This window comes from Megascapheus bottae, chromosome 9 (assembly GCF_031878675.1).
Source record: "Megascapheus bottae isolate mThoBot1 chromosome 9, mThoBot2.hap1, whole genome shotgun sequence".
NCBI classification, from domain to species: domain Eukaryota; kingdom Metazoa; phylum Chordata; class Mammalia; order Rodentia; family Geomyidae; genus Megascapheus; species Megascapheus bottae.
In genome coordinates this window covers 53,639,040-53,652,354 of record NC_143517.1, presented here as the reverse complement: position 1 = coordinate 53,652,354, position 13,315 = coordinate 53,639,040, and the positions used below count along the sequence as shown (strand labels likewise).

The following is a 13,315-nucleotide window of genomic DNA, read 5'->3' as shown; positions in this document are numbered from 1 at the left end:
TGTGGATTACATTGTCTTATGTCCACCAAAGCTTTCCAGGAATTCTCTAAGCAATCAATTCTAGAAATGTGCTTTTCCTCCATTTCCTATTTCTTATAGATACCCACATCTTTAAAGACCCTTGAAAATAGGCTCTGAATGGAGTCTTTACTGCTAAAATAATAAATCTACAACCTATTAGAAATAGGCACTGTAAAAATTAATGGTAAATAGTATTAATTTGAGTCCAATGCTAACAAAGAAGGGTGACAGGAATGATGATCTATCCATATTGTTTTTGGCATGTGGGATGCAAATCTAAGGGCCCTGCCTTGTAGAAAACAAAAACTGATCAGATGATGACTAATTTCTTCAATCTCCATGTGCCAAAAGTAGGAAGTCAATTTGGGGTTTTTTGGACTGGGGAAAAGAATATACATTTTTTATTAATTTCCAGGAAGGCAGTTCTAAATACATTCTCTAAACACTTACACTTCACAGATCTCTCAAATATCCTATCCCTATCCATAACGTCACAGTTTCAAAAGTTTATTTTGAAAATAGAGTTTTGTTTCATGTGTTCTTTTATCGGAATCCGGTACTTGGTAGGACAGGATCCCGCCCACCCTCTTGTGTCAAATTCTATTCTTTCTAATAGACTCTGTTGAGTAAGTGACATTGAAAATGTCTAAAATAGACAGCATCCTTTAAACGTGTTTCTAAGTCAGCTATAAAGAAGCTCATTAAAGGGGACACTGGGGGCTCATGGCCTGTGATCCTAGCTACAGAGGAGGCTAAGATCTGAAGGTCGTAGTTCAAAACAAATGCAGGCAGAAAAGTCCATGGGGACCCTTATCCTGAATTAACAACCCACATCCATGAGACTCTTATCTCCAAGTAACAACCTAAAAACAGGAAGTGTCACTGATGCCCCAAGTGACAGAATGCTAATCTTGAATGAAAGAACTTGGGGACAGTTTCCAGGCCCTGAGTTCAAGTCCCATGACCAACAGAAAAAAGAAGTTGATCAGGTTGGAGAATTAAGGAAGAAATACAGTATTTGGGACTTGATGGCCCACAGAGCTAAGAACTTGAAGAAATATGTCATACCTAATCTTAGATATCAAACCACTGAAAAACATCATGAAGAGAAAGAGGAGAACCAAAAAGAAGTCTCAGAACTAGGGCGCTCTCAGGGTTACAAGTTACCAAGATCATCCAAAAGTTGAATTTTGGCAAAAGAATTTGGCATTGAATTCAGCAAGTGGCTGACTGAACAATTGTATTTCAGTTCCTCCTAAGAGGATCTTCTTCTGGTAATCATTTTTTCTTTTGGCTATAAAAATACCATAAGGTTTAAATAAATGAAGGGCATTTGTTATTGTTGCCTGCCTTGCATCTGATCCTCTTTTGGTTGGATCCATTCACCCCACTCTTGATCTTGATTTGGAGAGACTAAAAGCCCTTCCATTCCTCCTCATGCTTGCCACCAGATAACAAGCATGGACACAACCAGATTCACACAAATGTTTATTTTATACTCTGAGTTCAATGTAACTCACACCGGGACAATATGACTCAGATCTTGGACTTCTGTTTGGAACATTGCAAACAAGAAACTCTCCTTCATTAAGCCTTTGAATCTGGAAACTGGGAGAATATAATTCTGAACCAGAGTGGGCCCACTTAGCGCCTGGCAGAGAAAGAAGAGGAAAGAAAGCACAGCGGAAAAGATGAAACAAGACTTCATCTAGATGACACTGTTTGAACTCAGATCCAGATGTGATTCCAGTGAGATAATTTCAGCCTTCTCAGCATATAAACCAATACCATGACCCTCCGGCTTTATCCTTGCTCTATAAATGTAATAAAGAAACTGGAATGGCAAAGCCTAGTGTATTCACAAAATCCTTGGAAATATATAGCTATTTGCTACTGTTAATAACTTGAAACAAAGTAATTTTAGAAAAAATGAATCCAAGAGAACCAAGTTGACCAGAAAGTATGATTATAGCTGTGACTTCTATAAATGACTTCGGAATAAAGATACACCACCTGTTCAAGCCATGGAAACTTAAGTATTTAAAAAATCTGGAAAGTGTCTCACTAAACTACAGAAATGATGATGACATAAAGCTTTCCTCAATCTACTACTTGGAGCAATTGGGTCCCATTTCTGGCTGGGATTGGTCAGAAATTTCTAAAATGACAACAACTGTTGTCAATGGAATATTTTACAGAGTCAGCACACTTATGTTCTCTGTTGGGGACTCTTCTCATTGGGGAATGAGAATAGTGGAAATGTCCTTGGAAGTGAATCAGCATGGTGACTGCACTTCTCTGTAAGATAAAGGCACTCCACCTAATTTTTTCCCACTATAAGATAGAAAGACTGTTTTTTGATCCAAATTGTATAATATCTAAACCCACCCCTACTGCCACCCTACTAAATATTCCTTCCTCAATTTTACTAATAAATATCTTTTGCCTAGACAACTAAGTGAATAAGATATAGGCTAATTTTCTTCATAAATCTCTCAGTTATAAATGTCAATAAGAATAAACTGAACAATACTTTCAAACATTCTAATACAATTGAGACTACAGAGACCTATGAACTGCTTATTATAGGCTGAATTTGATACAAAAGACTAAGTTAATTTAATTGGAAGATTATATATATATACACATATAGAAACATATATATATATATATATATATATATATACACACAGATTCATTTGTTGGCCACCAAAGACCTTAGCTTCAGAAAGAACTTATTGGGGTTTTAAATGATCAGAACAACATTATCAGATCATATCCTCTGATAAATAATCCCTAGTCTCCTGTATAAATATTGTACTTTAAAATCACTGAATTTAAAAAATGCTTAAAATCTTACTAATTCCATTGATAAAGCTAATCTGGATACAACTTTTCATCAATCTATAAGGCTATAATTTTTACCCACTTCAATTTCTTCAGCTATATAAAAGGATTAAAAATATCACACAATACAGTTTAAGAATGTAATGATTATATTTAGTATTTTAAGTCCTAAAAAGTACTATTAAAGGTCAACTTTTCTATATTGAAGAACTTAGAATGATATGAAATATAACTCAAGTTTCTGCAGTTATTCCTAAACTAGTTTATCTTTCATCTACTTACACATCCCATAAATCATTTTTAACACAACCATGAAAAGGATATATGTTTTCCTGACTTTCTTTTTCTCAGTGTAACTACCATCCCACATTTGTAGCTGATGCCTGGTTGTGTTATACACAGGGAATTAAGGAAATGGTCATAGAAGGCTACTGCCTAGAGCTGGCAACAAATGATCATACAAGGCTATCTTGACTGGAGCTGGATGCAAACTCTTCTAGAATGTTCTTCCTAGCTCAGCTCATATTCTAGATGAAGCATATTTACAAATGGTCTCAATTTCCACACAATGTGTTCTAGTTTAGAGGCTAAATCCACTGTGCGATTTACTAGCCAGGCATGATGGCACAGTGGTGGGAACAACATGAGGTTTGAGGCTAGCCTAGACAGTATGGTCAGTTTAGGGCTGGCCTGAGCTACACAGTGAAAACCTGTGTCAAAACACCAAGGGAGGGACCGGGAGTTTGGCCTAGTGGTAGAGTGCTTGCAGAGCATGCACAAAGACCAGGGCTCGATTCCTTGGTACCACATACAGAGAAAAAAGCCAGAAGTGGTGCTGAGGCTCACGTGGTAGGGTTCTAGCCTTGAGAAAGTCCAAAGACAGTGATCAGGCCCTGAGCTCAAGCCCAGGATTGGCAAAACAAACAAAAAAACAAAAAAACACCAAGGGAGCTAGACGGAGTGGCTCATGCCTCTAATCCTAGCTATACAGGAGGCTGAGAGCTGGGGATCACAGCTCAAAGCCAGCCTGGGCACATAAGTCCCTGAGACTCATATCTCCAGTTAACTACTAGAAAACTAGAAGTGGTGCTGTAGCTCAAGGGGTAGGGTAGTAGCCTTGAACTGAATAGCTCAGGGACAACGCCCAGGCCCAAAGCCAAGCCCCAAGACTGACAAACAAAACAAAACAAAACAAAAAAAACACCAAAAACCTAACAACAACAAAACAAAACACCAAGGGAATATCTCATTTAATATAATTTTTTGAGGTCTTTCCAATTCCTTACAAATGATACAAGAACATTCTTTCATTGTGTGTATTTACCACATTTTCTTGCCCCATCCATCTACTAAGGGGCAACTGGATTGTCCATATTTTGAATATGGACAATCAATTCTGCAATGAACATGGTTGTGTTGATAGCTTTGGTGTGGCCTGTTGTGTTGTCTACTGGGTAAATGTCTAGGAGTAGTATTTCTGGGTCATAGGATAGCTCTATGTTTAGTCTTTTGAGGAACCTCCATCCCACTTTCCAGAGTGGTTGAACAAATTTACATACCCACCAACAGTGTAGTAGTGTTTCCTTTTGGCCATGTCCCTGCCAGCATTTGAAAATGGCCATTCTAACTGGAGTGAGTGGTTGTTTTGATTTGCATTTCTTTTATAGCCAGAGATGCTGGGCCCAAAGAAACAAGCTACCTGGCTTCTTGAATTTGTGGTAACTAGAATGTGCCTATAAATCTACAAGTAAATACACCGTGTGGTTTTAAAAATACACTGGAACGTGATAAATTATACAGGTCTCTAGACATTCACATAGTGAGACCAAAAGAGGATATTCATAGGAACAGTTCATGAAGGCTATGTGCATATGATCATAAAAGTAAAATTTTATGAAATGAACTCCAAGAAATGGAAACAAGGGATTTTTATTGTTGCTTCTGTTGTTTTTCTTGTCTTTTCCTTTTGTCCTGTTAGTTGGTCTTTGGGAGGATCAGAAGGAGGCACAGAAAAGGTGAGACAGAGGATGAACAAATGCAGTAGTGATACTTAATAGACACTATGTGGAAAATGACTAACATACTGAATTTTGAAAAACTAAGGTTTCAATTGATTGGTTAATGTATTGTCAGTACATTTGTGCTAAACATACCAGTTATGTTAGAATTACATTTGAGCATATGGAAAATGGCTAGAAATTACAACCTATGATGATGGATGAAAAAAAAAACCCACCAAGGACAATGAATGTACTTCAGTACAATACTTGCTTACCATGCACACAATCCTGAGTTCAATCCCAAGCACCACAGACAAAAAAAACACTACAATTAGGATTCTTTTTTTTTTTTTTCATTTTTGGAGCTTGAACTCTGTACCAGAGCCCTGGCCCTGACCTCTTTTTTGCTCAAGGCTAGCACTCTACCACTTTTGAGCCACAACATCACTTCCAGTTTTCTGGTGGTTAATTGAAGATATGACTATCAGACTTTTCTTTCTTTGAACTGTGATCCTCAGATCTCAGCCTCTTAAGTAGCAAGGATTTCAGACATGAGCTACCAGCGTCCAGTATGGTAGTGGATTTTGTTTAAGTGTGGTTATTGTCAAAATATGAGCTACCAAATCCACTCTTAAGTGAAAAAATCTGCTCCTAAGACTTTTTTTGTGAGATAGCATATCACTTTTTTGCCCAGGCTGGCCTTGAAGTCACAATCCTCTTCACTCGGGTACGTAGTGCTGAGATGTCAGGCATGTATTACCATATCCATTCAATTATAAAATAAATGGAGAAACTAAGATCAATTGCCTACAATAAACAGGCTACATTCTTAATTTTATTATCAAGTTTGGGACATGCAAAACATTTTTTAGACCTTTCTACTGTCTCCTGTCACCCCCATGCAATATTATTTCCTTTTTAGTCATATTCATTATATTAAATAATTTTTCATTACTTTGCTTCATTTCCTGAATGCTGATACAGAAAAGTATTAATAGGCCCTAAATACTCACACTTTGGAGAAATCAGAATTTTTCTGTTGTTCTCAATGTGATTTTTTAATGGTAATAAGGAGAGATTTTTTTTTATTACTCTGCTTGGAAACAATTTCAAGAAAAAGTTAATGCTGAAAATGCTTGATTGTGATAGATGACCTGAATAGAAGATAACCTGCTACAGAATAAGAATTTGCTATTCACCAATTATCTCAAAAAATTCAAACCTGATGCCCATGGAGGGAAGGCTAAAATTATTGCCCACGCAATTCTGCTCGCATGCTGTCAGCAGCTTACATTGTTTGCACACGTCCTGTGTCCAAAGCATTGTTACACACTCTCCTTGGAGATTCTCTCAGACGAAGCCTCATGGAATCCTTTGCATAGTACTGTGGGTTTTATTCACTAACAGATGGGGGAGATGGAGGTTTGGACTGGTTAAGTAATTAAATTCAATTAACTAGTCTCACTTCTTCCACATGCTACATCATTGATCACTATACAAACGGATTCCGGAAAAGGGATCTTGTCTAATCATACTATACATTGTCCATTTGTACAGAACAAGTACACAAGTAGTTGACATAGACAAGCATGACAAATTGCGCTTACCCTGGAGGGATTCTAGAACTATCCTGTAGGCCGTGGCGTGACGCTGCACCTGCCATCCAACACACAAGCTGGTCATTTCAATCTGCTGGGCTTGGAGGTCGGTCACACCCAAATACACTATAATGACAGAGAAAAATAACTGGGTCACAGCACAGACAAAGCTACAGATGTCCCTTAATCTGAAATTAATATAGGGTACAATTCTCATACTCAGAGGTGGAGAGGAAATACTCCAGTTCACAGAAAGTGAGTGCTCAATAGACAATGAGTTCATAACTGCAGAAGATGTGTTGTGAAATACTATCTGTGAAGGTTTCTGCCTGGTATTCATAAATGCAAAAGAACACATATGTTCCCAGGGAAAAGGTCAGATGTAGTGGGTGGTGAGGTAATGGGTAATGTTTTAGCTTTTCTCCATTCTTTATGTGAACTTTCCACAAGTTCTAGAGCAAACATATAATATTATTAGAGAAAATATTATTAGAAAATATTATTATTAGAGAAACTAATAGAAGAGTAGAAAGAAGCCAGGTGAGGTGGCTCATGCCTGTAATCCTAGCTATTCTATTAGGAGGCTGAAGGGATCAAGATTCAAAGGACTTGAGACCCTTAGCTCCAATTAAATGGGAAGTGGGGCTTGGCTCAAAGGAGAGGGCAGTAGTCTTGAGCTGAAGAGCTCAAGGACAATGCCCAGGCCTAGAGTTTAAGCCACATGACCCACAAAAAAAAAAAAGAATAGAGATACAATATGTACCTAAGCAGTGCAGGTAGCCATGATTTCAATAAACAGAATAACAAAGAAAATGGAAGTGCCACACAAACATCACAAAGTCTTGTTCTCATCTTGGTTTCCTTCATTTCACACAATGCTTCCTCCACCCCACCCCAGTCTCATTCAGGTTGTTGGTAATAACTGAACCTCATTCTTTTCAATGACCAGATGACAGTCTATGTTGCTCTCATTGACCTGTAGACACTAACACGGCTGATCCCATAATGGTGGAGAGAAGGGTGTGGCTCTCAGAGGCTGGAGAGATAGACAAGTGTTGGGGCAGGGATGAGCAGTGAGCACTCAGCTACAGAGAAGATGGGAGTTGGAGATCCTACTGCTCTATCGCATGGCTGGATAAGTTCCATGGACAGCAAGCATTAGGAATACCAAAACCACTAGAAGAGAACACTTTGAATGCTTTTACCACAAAAAAATAATGACTTTTGGGCTAAGAGTTTGGCCTAGTGGTAGAGTGCTTGCCTAGCATGCATGAAGACCTGGGTTCGATTCCTCGGTACCACATACATAGAGGAAAAAAAGCCAGAAATGGTGCTATGGCTCAAGTGGTAAAGCTCTAGCCTTGATAAAGCCCAAGAACAATACAGTGTCCAGGCCCTGAGTTCGAGCCCTAGGACTGGTAAAAAAAAAAAAAAGAATGACTTTTTTCTGGACTTGAAAAGGTTGCAGAAGAAGGTTATCATTTCATTTGTCAAAAAATTAAAATTTAACACATAGTATTTTCCTTAAAAAATAATAATAATTTCACATGTCCATCTTAAGTGTCCAGTGCTCTGGATCACAGTTAACCTCTCTTCATCCTCATCATTCTCCTTCATCTCTTTTGTTTCTCCCACTCCTGCTCACTTCACATCTCCACTTCCTTTAGCACATACATACATGGAGTATTCTGACTGTGTTTGTCCTGCTTCCTTAGAAGTGATTAATTTTAAAGATGATAGGTCAATTGTACTGGTTTGATCATTTCATCAAATCTAAATCTCAAAGCATGACATACAATGAATGTCTATCAAAAAAAATTTAAAGTCCACCAAAATATAACAGTGAGAGTGAGTATACTTCTGAATTTTTTTACAGAAAAGATTTAAGCTGAGTGCAGGAGTCTGGCCTGGTGGTAAAGTGCCTGCCTAGCATGCACGAAGACCCGGGTTTGATTCCTCGGGACCACATACATAGAAAAGCTGAAAGTGGTGCTGTGGCTCATGTGGTAGAGCTCTAGCCTTGAGGAAAGCCCCAAGACAGTGCTCAGGCCCTGAGTTCAGTCCCCAGGACTGGCAAAACACCACCACCACCACCAACAACCACACAGATTTGTATTCATCTTAAAATACTGATACCTCAAAATGAGTGTTTTGGAAAACAATAAAAACCATTCTCTTTTCAGGGACTTCACTGGAGTAAGTATCTGGTACTTAACACTAGATCTAAATAGTAAGAAACAAATGCAGAAAATATTTACTTGCCCTAAAGACTTGACTTCTATACATATAATTTTCTTTTATGTCTCTCTCTTCTATCTAACTCAAAATAGAATTGCCTAAATAATATTTTTGTCAAAATGGTAAAAACAAATCATCTAACCATGATTTTAGGAAATTAATACTTGTTTACATAAATACTTTAGTTTTTTAAACTATTAAAGTATTTGCCATTGTGTAAGGCTTTGTTTTGTTTGAGATGAAGAGAAATGCCTGTAATAAAAAGCTCATTTGATTTTTATTTTAAGGACAAAAGAATAAAACAATATAACAGTTTCAGTCTTTTAAAATATGTTTGGAGTTTTTTAAAATAATAAGGGAGAGAAGAGGGAAAGATACAGGAAAGGAGAAGAGAAAAAGCCAAGAAAGATGGGCTGAGAGTGTGGCTTAGTGGTAGAGTGTGGGCTAACATCCTCAGCACTGGAGACAGACTAGGAGAAGGGAGAGGTTGGAAGAGAGGGGAGGGGGAAATGGGTGAGGGATGGCATGAGAAATTCACAAATCAAAAAACAATCCAGCTAGGTGCCAGTGGCTCATGCCTGTAATCCTAGTTACTAGGAAGGCTGAGATCTGAGGATGGTGGTTCAAAGCTAGCTAGGCACAAAAGTCTATGAGACTCTTGTCTCCAATTAACCATCAGAAAACTGGAAGTGACACCATGGCTCAAGTGGTAGACTGCTAACCTTGAGCTGAAGAGCACAAGTACAGCACGCAGGACCAGAGTTCAAGCCCCATGACAGCTAAAAAATAATCAAATCCAGATGGGCAGGAAAGTACACAAGACACTTATCTTTAATTAACCACCAGAAATCCAGAAGTGGCATTTGTCTCAAAGTGGTCAAGCACTTGACTTAAGAAAAAATGCTCAGGGGTAGAGCCCAGGCCCTGAGTTCAAACCCAAGACCAAAAAGAAAAAAAGAAGACATAAGTGATACAGACAGATTTCACAGTAATCCAGCAAAGAAAATAAAATAGAAGAGAGAGGAAAGAGAGTGCAAAAATGTGCAAAGGCAGGACAGACAGCGAGGCCAAGGAGAGTGGAGGAGGTGATTCATTAACACAACAGAGGGACACACTTAGTGCCCAGAACAGTGTGACTTCAATACCTAAACACAAACTCAGAACCAGAAACTAAGGTTTACCCACATCTGCTCAAGACAGAGACTATTTCTTTTGATGCTGAATTTATTCAGTCTCTAGCCTTTAAGACCCCTAAGATACCCTACGGAAGTGAATTTAAGAACTTCCTTTAATGAAAGAACTGACCACTAGATGAAATCCAAGGTGGTCTGGAAGCCTAGTTTAATAAAAGCCTTGCTCTTTTCTGCTACTTTTTTCATGAGACTGATTCTCTGATTAGGAATGAGCGTGAGATATATAAACCTCAATGATTGCAATAATAACAGCAGTAATTCATTGAGGGTTTTCTCTGTCTGTGATTCTATAATATAGACATAGATAATTTCCTTGATCTTCAGAAAAAAATTGCCATAAGGCACTTATTGCCTTCATTTTAGAATTGAGAAAGGCAGGGCTCAAAAGAGTTAAATAATTTGCCCAGGGCTATAGCTAACCAGGAACACTTAAGTCTTATTCTTTTGATTACCACACAATTATCATTCTCAAGAATGGAGCACAGATTGGAGATAGCACTGGGGGCAATTTAATTAGCACACAGTGAAACCATTTTTAATTGGATTTGCTTATGTATTATTATTACTGCATATTAAAACTACAGATTTCTGTTTACAGTAATCATATGGGTTTTTTGAAAAATATTTAGGCCCAAAATCTGTAAGTTAGCCAGAAACACAACCAATTAAAGAATGGGGGGGAGGGGAATGAACAAAACATGAGAAGGGGTATCAATGTGAGAGAAGTAATGCACCCACTACCTGACAAATGTTAACTGTAATCCCTCAACACATTACCCCAACACTAAAATAAAATAATAAAACAAACTGTAAGTCAGTTTAAAGAAGTATGTTAAAGAGATGGAAGTCTGTAGAACCAACTTCAGGAATATGGATGTTGGACAAATGGAATCTGGGCATACCATATGTCAATGACAATTCCCAGATGGCATGCAGACAGCATAAAAGATCAGAAGAGAGTACAGAAGAAAGTCCTTGAAGCAACGGGGCATGTACTTTTAGCCAACAGGGTTGCATGTGTGTGTATGAAGGAGAAGTATTGGCTTTGAAAAACAACACTTTTTCTCTGGCCCAACTTTATCTGGCATTGGCCATGTCAGGCTACAGACTATTTGGAAATTTTCACCGAATTTGACAAATGCCAACCACAAGAACTTTCCAGAAGGAAATCCTATCTGCAACCACCAAGCCTATCTGAAAGCCAGCTGCTGGCAGCCACTTGCCAACTAAGACTGTGTACTACCCCCGAGGAGAACGCACACCTTCTTTCCATGAAACGCCATCCAGAATGGGCAAGGCTGAGGAAAAGAAAAGCCAACAGGCAACATTCAACAAGGATTGAGTTACAAGTCACAGGGAAAACGCTAATAGCAAAGCCACCTGTGGAACTGGGCATGAGGGCAGGGGAATCTTACATGTTTTTACCAGGCCTGTCAGGGCATCACTGAAGCCTTCGGCCCAGGAGGCAAATATCTTCACATTGTAGTCCATGCCACTGAGGAGGTTTGTGATCAAAATGGTGTTGATGTCCGCACCCACAAAGGTTTCCAGCGTAGGGCCAGGAACTAGAGGAGAAAGTGTATACTGAAGTGAAAACAGAAGATGGAAAATGCAAGGGTTCGCTCAAGTAGCAGAGCTCATGTCTAGCTAGAGCAAGTCCTGTTCGGTCCTGAGTACACACACATGAAGACAGATACCTTTATGTCAGACCCCTACTTGGGTTCCTGAACAACACTTACCACTGACAGGCTTGTAGACGATCCTGTAACCCTTTACAAGGCCAGCTGGGGGATCCCACGTGATGCGCAGCCGGTTATACCATTCTTCTGAGACTCTCAAATTTTGGGGACCAAAGGATGGCACTGAGCAGAAGACAAAAGAGAAAACAGACTTGATATACTTTCCTTATTTTTTATTTATTTATTTGTTTATTTATGGGTGTAGGTATTAGAGCTTGAACTCAGGCTCCCCATTCTTGCTTAGCTTTTTCACTCAAGGCTGGTACCCTATCATCTACCACATAGATTTTTGGTAATTCATTAGAGATAAAAGTTTCATGGATTTTTCTACCCAGACTGGCTCGAATCTGGGATCATCAGATCTCAGCCTCCTCATCAGCTAGGATTTCAGACATGCACCACTGGTGCCTTGTTATGCTGCTTTCTTCTTCATGACAGAATCTACACATCTTACATCACAAAGTCAACCACATTCCCAAGTGGAAGTCCAGTGAAGCACAAAGCCTCGTGACTGGTTATTTTCAATATTAACTATCTCAAAAATTGCTCCTCTGATTTAATTCTTATCTGAAATTCAAAGACTCTTAAAAGTCATGTGAGTTTGTTTCTCTTCAACTAATTTTAAGGGAAAATTAAATGAACAGTATTTATTAAAAATTTATCTCTGTGCACCACTTTGTTCCACAGATATCAAAGTCTGCTGCTCACATATTGTAAATGTGACTCCACTCAGAGATAAAAGTCTGATGATTCCTTGCTTTCTTCTTTATGCTCATTAATTATATTGTTTGAATATTTATAACTGCCAATTTTTGTAGAAAGTCTTTTATATAAAGGACTTTCTATATGTGTCTGCATCTTGAAAGATCTTGTCATCACCACTTTATTATTTGATAGGCTCAGTTGTGTTAATTGCTTTTAAATTATGTAGATGGTCAACTAATTTTTAAAACAATTTTTACCACACAAGAGATTGTTATAGGTAATAGCACTTCTGTCATGAGTTTAAGGTTATCTTTGTATCAAATGACACCTGATTTTCATCTTTAATTTCTGTTTGTTTGTAGCTTTCAAACACTCATTTAGCAGCAAAAATACAAAAAAAAATTGGCCAGAATCCACAATGCCTGGAACAAAACCAGATGTTAATACACATAGACATCTTAACCCATCCATGCATACAATAAACTAAGTGATCTGGTGTATGAGATCAAACAAGATGCCGACATTCTAGGAAAATGGAGTGAAAAGCTGGATGCTCCGCTGCAACAGTCCTCTTCTCCCTTCTTCCCCGGGGATGCTGAGGCAGTCACTATGGCAACTAAGAGCTCATATACTACTAGGTGGCCTTGGCCTTGACTGGAGTCTGTGTCAGGGCACGAGTAGCCTGGGCACCAGAGGAGAGACACATGCTAGCACTGTTAAAAAAGAGATAATGCTGAGTTCTCCAGCTTTGCCCAGCTGAGCAGGATTGGGACTGTGGCGTGCAGGATTTTAGTGACTAGCAGTGATTTGAGATCATGTAAATGGTTTGTAAAGCCCCTCAGGCTTCTTTGAGAACAAAGGATAGCAAACATGAAGACCCTAGAGACTAGTGCATTGCTCCAGCTGCGAACCAGTGAGGTGGAGCTTGTTACATACCTCTGAGACATACAGAAACTAGAAGGGTATGCAGAATC

At 38.7% G+C, this 13,315-nt stretch overlaps 1 protein-coding gene across 1 annotated transcript in view; it reads right to left on the bottom strand.

The window, feature by feature from the left end:
- The window catches only part of Col14a1 (collagen type XIV alpha 1 chain), a 182,287-nt gene that overhangs the window by 77,148 nt on the left and 91,824 nt on the right, over window positions 1-13,315 (bottom strand). The window contains exons 21-23 of the mRNA XM_090339326.1: window positions 11,637-11,759; window positions 11,313-11,462; window positions 6,476-6,592 (exon numbers count right to left, since the gene is read on the bottom strand). Of these exons, the coding sequence (XP_090195452.1) occupies window positions 6,476-6,592; window positions 11,313-11,462; window positions 11,637-11,759 (390 nt within the window). The remainder of the gene's footprint in view (window positions 1-6,475; window positions 6,593-11,312; window positions 11,463-11,636; window positions 11,760-13,315) is intronic.